Raw genomic sequence first — 12772 nt, 5'->3', positions numbered from 1 at the left:
TTACTTGTGGATCCTTTTGGTGTATTAATCTGCGCTATGCACTTACTATCTAGCATGTCTATTTGAATAAAAATTCCATATCTTTTTACAGGATTATCATCGAGCAGTTCATAGGCTGCCCTCACTCCAGCAGAAAATCAGCAGTTTATTATCTACTTCAGATATTTTTCTAGCTAGACACGTTTTCTAGACTGGCTTAATCATAGTTGTAGTCACACACACGAAAAAAATAATGGAATCATCATAGGATCATAGAATCTTTGGATTGGAAGGGACTTTTTAAGGTCATCTAGTCCAACCCTGTGCAATGAGCAGGGACATCTTCAACTAGAAAAAAAATCTGCTAAAAGCTTATGTTTTAAAAAAAACTTACTGACTGGTGTAGATTATCTTTTGGATGTGGACAGATTAGTTACATGGCATCATGACTTGTGCAAAATAAGTCTGTGATGGGGTTACATTCACAAGGCACATGAGTGCGGCATCCGTAATTTTAGGTGCCCTGCTGCACACAGATTCTACAAGAATGGTATGGAAGAGTTCGATATCTAAGAAATTTTGAGAAACCAAGTTCGATCTAAGTTCGGTCCAAGAAGAAATGTTGAGGGATGGAGGTGGAAAAGAATTTGGTAGCTATATACTCTTAGGAAACACCCTAGGATTTAAACAATTTGATATGTTTCTTATGAAAATCAGTGAAGCTGCTGATTCTCCTCTTGCCACCAAATAGTCAATGGGTAGAGTGCTTAGCTAGGATGACTCCTGTCTTCAGCTTGGTGTTGGAGGCTGTGAAGTCTGGCTTCCTTTCTTCCCAAGAGTTAGCGTAGCTAATAGACTAAAGGTATTTTGGAGAGTGTATCTTTAATTTTCTTACACTGACATACTTTATTAATTAATGTATCATTTCCCTCAGATTTTGAGAAGCTCCCTAAGCATTACCTTCCTCTTAGGGTTGAGGAAACTGAAACAGGGAGATCAATTATCAGACTGAGAAGTTACAAACGGGTCTGCTTGGACCAGAAGTGGATCCTAGAATTCCCAGGTTCCCCAAGGACTCTTAAGACTGCTAAACTTTATTATACTTAAGCTCATGTCTTAATTCTTGTAGGAATAAATAAAAATGTCAAAGAAAAGCAGAGAATTCAAAGTGATACCATATTTCTTAGCTTAATTGTTTACATTCTTCCCTTTATTTTACATTAATAAGCTACAGCACAGATGTGTACTAAAACCATGATAATTTGTTGCATGCTACAAAAGTGAGGCTATGGTCGTTGTATCTTGGAAGTCATTATGTGGGCAACCGCCTTACTTAATACTCATAATATCCGTCTAATCCAGTTCCTCAGCACTGAAGATTCTGAGTTAAGATACAATGTCAACCTCTCTGTTTATACTTCGTAAAGCAGCTTGAGGGAGAAGAAAAGGGTCCAAAACATTATACTACCTTTTACAAAGAGCTGTAATTGCAACATTCCAGCTCTAAGGCTGAGTAGTTGCAAATTACATTAGTAACTCAACTGCCATGGTGGCTTTAATTATTTTAGCATAGATTCTTGTCCTGGTTTCAGCTGGGATGGAGTTGTTTTTTCTTCCTGACAATTTTCAATGAAGAAATAAGTGCATAAAACTTCAGTAAGGGCTTTGCTATTAAGAGGATCCAGTTTTAACTGCAGTTGCTACAAACAGTGGCTTTCAGCCTTGTGGCTTGTCTATTTGTGTGTTTTTTACAAAATGATATTATTTTGGAGCACAGTTTGGATCTATGACTTTTTCTGCTTTTGTAAGATTTTTGCAGCCTTTTGGTCATCATGGGGCTTTCAGGAGATTGTAACAAATGCTTTTCTTCTGGGACTGGTGGCTGCTTATTGATTCATCATAGATGGCCAGTCTGTAGAAAGCCTGCCAGCTCATGCTGGCATTTCTGGCCATTTAGGGACAAGTTAGGAATCAAAAGTATATCCGAAAGATTCCAATAGTAAATGATACCTAAGAGCTTGGGTCTTCTTCCATCTTCTGCAGTTGAAAAGGAAGGGGGATGTTACTGGGTATGGGGAAGCACCTTCCAGCACCCTGTCCTGAGGGCAAGCACCATCACATCTGAAACAAGAAAACCTTTACATACTTTCCTCTAAGATATATGGCTCGGCGCAGTTCCTGAGCACCCACTGACGAAGGTTTGCATCAGGTATGTTGTGTGCGTGCGAGCTGCCCTAGGTTCAGCACTTCTTACCAGGGGCTTGTTGCTTTGAATGCACAGAATGAGTTGTTGCTCCCATCATAAGGTAAGAGCAGTCAAAAAGGACTGGTTGCATGAGGTATGAGGAAAGAAATAGTTGGGACATGGTAACAGTTCACAGAGGATCCATGATTTGCCAGTATCCGTTGCAATTTTCCTGCTGTTCTCTGGATTTGAATGCAGGCAAGCAAACACAGAAGGACTGTTACCCTCCTTGGAGGCCTATAGGAGCCTTGTGATGTCTTTTATTACCAATAAAATGCGGAGAAAAAATTCTTAGGGTAAGAAGGTGACTGTTTAGAAGACAAAGTGAAAATAAAATGATCGAATGTCGCTTCTGGTACCATATTGGCACCTTGAGCCACAAATCACTGGAGGCATGGGGAGCACACCAGCAGTGTATTTTGCCATGTTCTTACACTCTTCCTTAGGCTACAGGCAGTTGAGACAGACAGAATACGGACTTGTCTGAACCCTTCATTTGACCTCACGTTTGTTCACCACTTTATTTTCTTTTCAACCACGTAATATCTTGGATCTCAAAAACTCCGTGTAGACCAGCTTCAGTATTGCTAGCAGAAGAAAGGCTAGTGGTGTTACTTAGTAGTTGTTGCTGAAGTGTGTTTCCTACATTTCCAACATTACCTGGAAACAAAATAAAGCTTAAAACAGTAATGGACATGCATGCTGTGAAGATATTTGTATGGATAATAAAGTTTTGCGTTTTTTGTACTGCTGCCATTCAAACATTTAGTAAAAGCACTTGGCAAATGCTGATGAATTTGTTCCCACAACAGAAGCACAGACATGGCAGCCAACATTTTTCAAGTTTAAGTATCTGGAATTAGACACCGAAGTGTTTTTAGAACCCATAATAAAAATTATTTAATTTTTTTACAACTGTGGAATAGTCACAGCTCTCTGCAAGTGGCTTCATTACTCATACAAAATATAAGCACTTGGGGAAGACACACGATTTCTGCCACCAGTGTGGAAAGAAAAACCTTGTCCTATTAAAGTTAACTGCCAAGCTCTCATTCGCATTCAGGGAGTCAATATTTTGTTCCTTGGTTCTGGGATGGCAACAGCCGATGCTGTGTCACTGAGGCAGCTGTGAAGAGTTTTGAAACTGATTTCAGTAGGAGTTTTGCAGCTGATCTCTGCAGGTGGAGCCTTTACTGGTTAACTCCTCTGGTAAGTAACTGTATATATGCTTATTTACAGCATATCAGTTTTCAGCCCTAGGGTCCACAGAAAGAGGAACAGCAGCAGCGACAACGAAGTTGACCATGCCTTTGGTGAACAAAAAGATATAACACAATAAAGGAGGGACCGCAGACTTGCTGAAATACAATGACACTAGATAAACAAGAATGAAATTAGAAAGTAATTTGAATTCTCATAAGGATAGGTACCCAAGATTAAGAAAAAATTTCCAGAAAAAGTTGTGGTCTGTAACGATAGCAAGAAAAACACTTCGGCAAGGGAGGGAATAAGGGAGGGAGGAAGGGAGGGAAGAAAGCAAGAGAGAATCTCAAATCAGCCCTTCTGAGCTCCACAGATAAGGATCAGGTTGCATAAAGAAGAACTTGCATTTTAAAATACGAGCTTTGAAAAACTGCATATTTCTTACTGGTAACTCTTCTAGAGAGATATATGGTTTAAAAAATCTTAGGAAAACTAGACATCTAGCATCAGAACCTTTTAATTTTTTCCCCTCCTGAGTACATTTTTTTTTGATGTGTGTTGGATTTTTGGCCCATCCTGTTTATACTCCTTATCAATCTCAACCTTTTGGATAACTCTGCCAGATGTGAATTTCTTCCCAGACTGAACTGACCTGGGTATGCAACATGCACAGCAGCACTGCCGAAACTCCGCATACGGATGGGATGTATAACGAGACTTTGTCCACACAGCCAGCGAGCTCCCAGTTTTCACTGGGCGTGTTGGTGCTGCTGGCTTTCCTCATGGTGTTGCTAGCTCTGGTCACCATCCTTGGAAACGTCCTGGTGATCCTTGCTTTCATCATGGACAGAAGTCTCAGGCACCGGAGTAACTATTACTTTCTCAATCTTGCCATTTCTGACTTTGCAGTGGGTAAGTCGCAGCCGTGGAGGCATGTTGTCTTTGTTCGCTAGGAACCTTCGGAGAAGCAAGGGGGGCTTGTTTTGCGGGGTGGTTTCTTCTAAGAGACCTATTTCCCCATTGTGTGTCTAGAAGAAGGGTCAGGAATGGTGGGAGCTGCATTAAGTGTCTTCGCAGCCTACTATTTTTGAGAAATACATTATCATGAGAAGTGGATCCTTTGCCAAGTAAACAAGTAATGTTTAATGTTAATGCTTCAGGAAAAAATACCACTGTGCATGAATCAATGTGGAATAATAAAGAATGGGAGTTGTTTGTGAAGAGTCTTGACTAAAGTCTAGTCAAATCAAATACAGCATATATTATCTGGCAGATCTTGCATACGTGGTTAACATCTATTTCAATGTACTTACACACAATACAGAAAATCACCTGAAGTTTGCAACTAAATAGTGATGAATAGTATTTTTCAACATTTTGTTGTACATGCTCTATCTAGAGTCATACCTTAGGAATATATGTTTGTATAGGTAAATAAAAATAACAAGTCAAACAGTTTCTAAGAAGTTTGATGTTATACATACATATTTATACACAGGGACACATTTTATTTTGAAACTTGTACTGGTAAGAAGTATAATTAAAATGTGTGCAGTTGGAGATTGATGTATTGAAATATTCTGTGAAGTGTTGAGTGTCTCTGGTAAAAGTCTTAGTTAAATTGCTGAGTCAGCAGAAGGATGGTTTTAAACAGGTGGGCCTATTGCTTGAAATCTATATCTGATCTGTCACGTCACAACAAAATCTTTTGTAACTGTTTTTGTTCTACTTTTACCTACACATTTAAAAAGGATACTGAAAATACTGAAGAAACTGTCTTTGTTCTTAAAATTTATTGCCAGTGCCAGAAATTCTGTTACAGGGCACAGCTTCCGGTCCTCGTGATGTCCAAATCTCCTTGTATAAGGTTTTGATCCCTTCTCTCATACGGATGACTTTTTCCAGCTTATAATGGCCTTGTTGTGCCACAGAGCTCTTGCTGACTGCTCTCTGGCCACAGTACACAGGGAAAAAAACACAGCAGTGAACAAAAAACCAGTGGACAGAGTGGTGTTTGTCATCTTGCTCACAATCTATCATCATATTGAACAAATACCAGCATCTATTGGAGAAGTACAAAATAAATAATGTCCTCTATCAAAGAAGGAAGTAGAGCTTGGCATTACCTAGCTTCCATAAATTTTCGTTTCATGATATTATATTTACCTGAATCTCTAGCTTTTAATTCTAAATTAGGTCAAAATTTTTGCACACTTTAGAGTCAAACTGGTTTATAGTTCAGTAGCTACATTATTTAGATTCAGGATATCCTTAATTTCTACTTCGTCCTTATTGCTAAAAGCACTCACTTTCATGCTTGCACAGCCCTTTGCTTATTCTTTTGCTATATTTAAACTATCAGATTTTGACCTTCAGGAACTTTTGCTTTATCTCTGTATAGCTGGATTTGAATAGAGATCACTTGATTCTTAGCAGAGGAAGAATAACAGGAATTGTAAGACTTTTAGGGAAATGGAAACTCTCAAGATACTCTTCAGTACGTGTTGCAGGAGTACACACTATCATGAAGTAAATTTAAAGATGAAATAATACCCTTTGCTCCCATCCCATGAATGTTAAAATGTATAATATAACCTTTTGCTGGAAGGAGCAAGCGTTACTTGCTCTGTAGATGCACTGATTCCAGTTCATTGCAGCGTCAATGCTGTTCACTGCATTTCTGCGTTGCGGCAAACTACGCCGTTAGCTCTTCATCCTCGCAGGGCTGCGTTGTGACTGTGCGTAGTGTATCCACCTAGAAATCCATTAAAATGAGATCATATTGGCACTTTCACAGCATCGGGATTTAACAGCTTAAATTTAGATAGCCGTGGGTGTGGGTCACTCATGTATGTCCCCACAGCTTGGTGTGTTCCCATAGATAATACCCTATCAGCTCACCCCTGAAAAGTGGTTATGATCAGAATTATGATGAGAAGAAATGTTAGATAGGGTGTACTTAATTAACTGAGCAATTTTTGTGAGCCTTTTGATAAGATAGTTTTAAAGATTAGTCTGAAATTCTTATTGTATTTCTATAAAAGTTACTTCTGGAGCACTTTCAGACACCAGATCATGCTTCTGAGAGGTTAGAAGCACTGCAATTAGGTCATTTATTGTAGAAAACTGTTAGTAAATTACATTGTGGGGAGGGAAAGATGGGTTTTGTTTGTTTGTTTAAATTTCAGTAGGTTAATACAGGATAGTGTTTACTTCAGCAGGTAAAAAAGTCAGCTGTTCCTTCCTGTAGCAGGTGATATAAAGAGGAGAAATAATAGTGATACGCAATAAACACGATGCACCTTTCAGAAAGGTATTAATGATAAGAATGTTACTGGTGCCTAGTTTGTGGTCAAGTGTTCATGGGCTGCGTGAGAATCCGAAGCCTTCCACGTAGCAATTCCTGTCAGTATTGTGCTTTTATCAGATACCGCAGAAATGTTCCTGTGCTTCCACGAGCACTGCCTGCAGTGCTGATTGACGTGTGCGTTTGGTTTATTTCCATAGGTGTGGTCTGTATGCCTTTGTACATCCCTTATGCCCTGACAGGGAAATGGTACTTGGGAAGAGGTGTCTGCAAGCTCTGGTTAGCTACGGACTATCTCCTGTGCACAGCTTCAGTGTTTAGCATCGTTCTTATCAGCTACGACCGTTTCCTGTCAGTTACAAAAGCGGTAAGAAGAACATTTCTAATTATTCCTTTATATATATTGTGATTTCTGTAAAACACAGTGTTCACAATAACACTAGAAGCTAAATAGTCCTTCGTTATTGTACCGTTTTTTTCTGCAGAAACTTTGATGCTTCAGTGTTGCACTGGGACTTAGAGACAGGACAATGCCTTGTCTGTGATTTCAATGTTTCCCCCCTGCCGCCTGGATTAGAAACTATTTAATTACACTACAGAGGAGGTGGGAAGGTCAAGGTAGAAAAAGGGCAGCAGGAATGTGGAGAACTTTGGGCTTTGGTCATTAGAAGAGTGATAACAAAACTAGGTTGAGTCAAGGATGTGCTTAGGCTTGGGATAAATTCTAAAAGGAGAAGAGGGTATGGAGAGAGAGGTGGGATGGACTAACTGAAGATCAGATGAAGATCTGCATCACTGCAGGGGGTGATTGACATGTGCTGCCAACAGGCAGTTGGGTGGAAACTAATCCCTTGAAGGAAAAAGAAGAATGAATCAAAATATGCAGAGAGGTAAGAGGTGTTTCCTGAGTATTATCATTCTTCTGCTTCAGAAGGTATCTGGAGAATGCAGTGATAAACATCATCGTTCACCATTTCTAAGCTCTACCTGGTGTTTGGACCAGATGGAAGACGATCAACATCCTTTGCTTTTGATGAGTCTGCTAGCTCGAGTGACATGAGCTGTGTTTAGATCAGGAGGTTCTCATTTGGAAAGTGCTGATACAACGCCTAATCTCTTCTTTCCCAGTGTTGTGGTTTTAGGGTTGATTGTTGTTGCTTTTCTTTTTAAAGCTGAACAATGAAGTATGAAAACCCCTGTATTTAAGAAACAGTAATATTGAAAAATATTAATGAAGTTGCAGAGCTCAGAATGTGAGAAATGTAAATTAAAAAGGCCTCTGCAACCCAACTGAACCTCATGTTCTTACGCACAGTTGATGTTCTTAATTTACGTGATCACATTCTTTTTTTCTTCTCTAGGTAATTAGGATGGAGTGAGTCCAGGAGTATATAACACAGGGCTGATGTCAGAAAAGAAAGTTATCATGCCTCTTCATGGACTTGGGATCCACCTCTGCCTCTGCTGCAAACCTAATTTGTGGCCAGGGGCCAGTCATTTCAGACTTAAATTTTTGTGAAGCTGTGCTGAGCTTCCTGTTTTCTGCCTACTCAATTGGGATGCTTGTGGTCTTGCAAAGGGCTGCAAATTCATTATGGAGGATCTGGAGCTGTGTTCTGAGCTGATATGTTGCTTTAAGATGTAAAGGAATCTGGATCTTCAGGCTACAGATACTTAAAACAGAGAATATAAAATAATATTTGTAACACTGCATCACTGCTCTGTTACTCACTGGTAAAATAGGGATGATGCCCCTTGTGTTGCATGCAGTTGTGAAGATACCATTCATTAATATCTGTATAGCATGCAGGTGCTATGCGAATGAACAGCATAGGAAGCTGATGAGGAAGGTAGTAGGTCTGAGTAAAGCCTGGAACAGTAGGGAGGAAATAAAATTTTCCAGCTTCTCATTAACAGATCATCTTGTGCTCCGAAAGATGCAGGGGACCAAGAGCTATGAGTATGTATCATACATACTGGCTGGGCTATTAGAAGGGTGATTTTAACTCTTGTATTTCCTAACTTCAGATTACATAATTTTAATTCTTAATATTTTTTTCAAAGATAGATATTTAGGGCTAGAGAGTCAAATAAATTAATGCAGTCTGGGTAGACATAAAAACATCAACATTTGCAGTAATGCAACGAGCTGTTTACAAGGTAAAGTGAGTGTTAAAACAGGATGTTTCAATAAAGTAAGGGGTGTTAAAGCATATGTGTGGGATAGATTTTCCTGCTATGGCAAGACGAAATAGTATTAAAAATTACATTGTCTAGTGTTTGCAGTCTCTCATGGCAACCTGTCTAATACAGAAGGCATTCTACATTTGCCTGTGCAGGAAGGAAGTCCCACAGCTGCTTTCACTCTCCTCTGAGCCTGGGCATTTCATGAATTATAAACTGATCCCTTATTGCCACTCTATTGCCACTGGTGACGAAAACAAGCCATGTCCTTTTACACTTAGAAACCAAACAGTAGTTTAAGACTTCATAATTTCTGCTCCTCTCCAATGCCAAGTATACAGAGCTACAGTATTTGATGAGCAAGACTAACAGTTTTTCAGGACCTTACATAACTGAATATGTTCTAGGTGTCTGGGGAATTACAGAACAAATATTGTATTTGATTTGCTTGCTTATATTTTTTTGAGATGGAGATAGTTGTTCCAAAATGTTGTCTGAATACAGGATATGTCCTTTTCCCTCACAGGTGTCTTACAGAGCCCAGCAGGGAGTAACGTCCAACCCTGTCATCAAGATGGTGGCCACCTGGGTCTTTGCCTTCCTCCTCTACTGCCCAGCAATCCTCTTCTGGGAGCACGTGGCCGGACACAGCGTGGTAGCGGCAGATCAGTGCTGCGCCGAGTTCTTCGACAACTGGTACTTCCTCCTGTGCGCGTCCACCCTGGAGTTCTTCGTGCCGCTGCTCTTGGTGACCTACTTCAACGTGCACATTTTCCACAACATCCAGAGGCGACAGCGGCACGGCAGTGTACAGGACTGTGAGCCTCCAAAGAGCAGCAGCCTGTCCTGGAGATTTTGCTTCTTCCCAAGACCAGGAACATCTTGTCCTCCATCAGAAGCAGAAGACAGTGTTTCATCATTAACACAGTCATGGAGACCAGCAGTGATGGCTAACTGTCCATCTCCAACACAAACAAGTCCCATGGGTCCCAAAAAGGCCTTTTCTGTTTCTTTCCATTCAAGGACTGGGTCAAAACTGCAGCAGGACAAGAAAATAGCAAAGTCGCTCGCCATAATTGTATGTGTCTTTGCCATTTGCTGGGCCCCATACACTTTACTGATGATCATTCGTGGGGCCTGCCAAGGAACGTGCATCCATAACTCCCTGTATGAAATAACCTTTTGGCTTTTGTGGCTCAATTCCTCTTTGAACCCATTTCTCTACCCTCTCTGTCATATGAGGTTTCGAATGGCTTTCATGAAAATACTATGTCCCAAAAAGTTTGCAACATTGAGATCACGTAACACACCTTCTTTTTAGAGAGTTAAAATAAATTACTTACAGATAAGAAGTTCCTCTCCTACTTAGTGCTATTTTTTTGTATGTATCTTCAACAGATACAGAGAAAAAAATTTTTGTTTACTAATGGCGTTGGCTAAGAGTGCAGCAGAGGCATGTATTTGCTAGTTTTCAGGATTTTGTTTTTAGTTTTGCTGGTATGATGCTAGGTTAAACACCATCTAGTGCAATGAAAAGAATAACAAGTTTTGCTGTATGTCCTTCTTGGTTTGAGGTACTCCTTTTTTTACCTTTTTTTTATATAGACCTGGTACTATGAAAGAACTCTTCTACAGATATCTCCATAGAGGTTCATTGGAGGGATAATACCTGTTTGTGTATGTGTTGAATTAAAATTTACATCCTATTTGTGAACCTAAAGCTGTCAGTGAAGAAGCAGTTCTGCTATATTTTTGAAAGGTTGTCTAAATACTCACAGGAGCAGTATAATTTTGTTTTAAAAACTATTATGAAGACAAGATAGCACCCTGTGGTCATTATAATCCCTACAGTGAGCAATATGCAAGTGAATGGTCTGCCTAATCCAGAATATCTGTCCTGTTCTAATTTAAAAAAATTAAATACCTGGTGTTGCAGGACACAGTACACGTAAGTTAGTAATTCTAGATGATTTTCAGAAATGATAGTTTCCATGATAGTGGAATTTTAAGATTGGTTGTCAAAATTGTCACAGGCATAAATAGTTGTTACTCTTTTCACCTGGACTGTCTCCTGACGGCGGCTGCCTCTTTGGTCATGCTTAAACGATATTTAGTGCCAGATTAGTGCACGATTTGATTACCTAGAAGATAGGCCAGGCTTGGGCACATGATCACATTTCTGTTGAATTAGCAGGGCAAACAATACAAGATTCACTCTGGATTTATAATTTTGGCTGGCTGTGTGAGAATAGACAATACCCTTTGCAAGTGCAAAGATATTCCATCCAAACGCCTGGAACAAATTTAAACTGACAGGGTGATTTTTATACTAGATCATTTCTTTGTGTCCTGTTACTATGATATCATACGGATTTCCTCTGCCAGTGAACTAGTATCAATCAGTTTCTGTCACTGAACAAGGGCCACATTCACTGCTTGAGAATGGCATTCACAGAGGTCTATCTGAAAGATGACACAGAGGTGTCTTAAGCAACTGTTAATAAACAATGTGGGTGAATATGCAGTGCTGAAAGCAGTGGGTGAAGGCAGCAGAGCTTGATTATTACCCATTCGATGAGTCAAACTTTCTTGCCATGTGTTGGGTGTTGCAACTCACCCAGAAGGCTTTCAAGGATGGCTAAGTGAGAGTCACTGGTTAATTTTTTTCCCCTCGCCTTTCATATAATTTTCTTTCCTCTTTGGGTATATATATAAATGTATAAAATATGGAAAGAGAAATCTGATGCACAGAACAATGAAAAGCAATAGTCAATTTAAATAGTAGTTTTTATCTGATTTGGAATCGGCTGTAGGAGTGTTGCAAAAGCAGGGTACTCCTTTGCAAGCACAATTCAAACGCATGTAAGCAGCTTAATCATAGCACAAAAGTTGATGGCTTTGAGGACCTAAAACGCCGTTCTGTTCAGAGGTCTGGAACTGAAGACTTCCCTTGCTAGTTTGCACGCTGGTGGAAAATTGTCTTTCACCACTCATTATGCTCCCTTGCCTCACATGAATAGTGTTACGGATTGTGAGCTTGACTGCTCAGAGAGGAGCTTCAGGAGGAGGTCATTGATTCAGCACAACTGTTTTCACTGTCATGAGCTGGGGTGCTGGCATACATTTTGTGGCTTTGTTTATCTGTGCGGTGTGACACCTCATTTAAAACATTTATAGAATATCTGGTGTACTAAATAAACAAATTTTAAACAGAGAAGCTGTAGGAAGGCCCGAAATGGGAACGTATTTGGGTTGTCTGCTTTTCTATCCCTACGCTTTTAATATAAAAATTCAGTTTGCATTTTGTGATTAAAGGATGTGTTGTTTACTTTGGAAAAATGGCCTCCAAAATTATTGACTAGGTAAACTACATTCACATTTTGCAGTACTGGAAAACCAGAATTTTTCAGGGAGCACAATGTGCAGCAAATTTGAAGCCACATAGACTAGCGAAGCTACTAGAGATCAATGTTTTTGATGTTCTATATTACACCCAGTGTTCAAACTGTTTTGTCGCACCACTCCTGTATATTTGAAGAATTTGTTGTATTTTTCTAATTGTTGAAAATTCTGCTCAGTGCTCTCAGGGTAACTCAAGTAGTAGTTGCTGTGCTCACAGCATTAAAGCTGTCTTGGTCAAGGTGGCATCCTCTGTCTTCTCTATCAGACATTTTGCAAAGTTATGTTATGATTCTTATTCAGCATTTGTTCTAGTGCGTGCCTTTCACGCACTCACACAAATGGACTTTGCTTGCCAAAGTGATTTCTAAGCCAAGTCTTTCTATCCACTCACTCATCCATTTTGCCGTTTTATGTCCTTCAATTTTCTTATGTCTCTGCAGATGTCCAATAGG

The 12772-nt window shown here is 39.7% G+C and overlaps 1 protein-coding gene across 1 annotated transcript; it reads left to right on the top strand.

Moving 5' to 3' along the window:
• Positions 1-3851: 3851 nt before the first annotated feature.
• LOC309402568 (histamine H3 receptor-like) lies at positions 3852-10239 on the top strand (the record flags this gene model as incomplete). Its single annotated transcript, XM_081996430.1, has 3 exons — positions 3852-4339; positions 6935-7101; positions 9445-10239. Exons 1-3 carry the CDS (start codon positions 4093-4095, stop codon positions 10237-10239), a joined length of 1209 nt encoding a protein of 402 aa, XP_081852556.1. The 5' UTR covers positions 3852-4092.
• Positions 10240-12772: the final 2533 nt, after the last annotated feature.

This window comes from Phaethon aethereus (assembly GCF_964289735.1).
Source record: "Phaethon aethereus genome assembly, chromosome: 2".
NCBI classification, from domain to species: domain Eukaryota; kingdom Metazoa; phylum Chordata; class Aves; order Phaethontiformes; family Phaethontidae; genus Phaethon; species Phaethon aethereus.
This window is presented reverse-complemented; position numbering and strand designations above follow the sequence as displayed.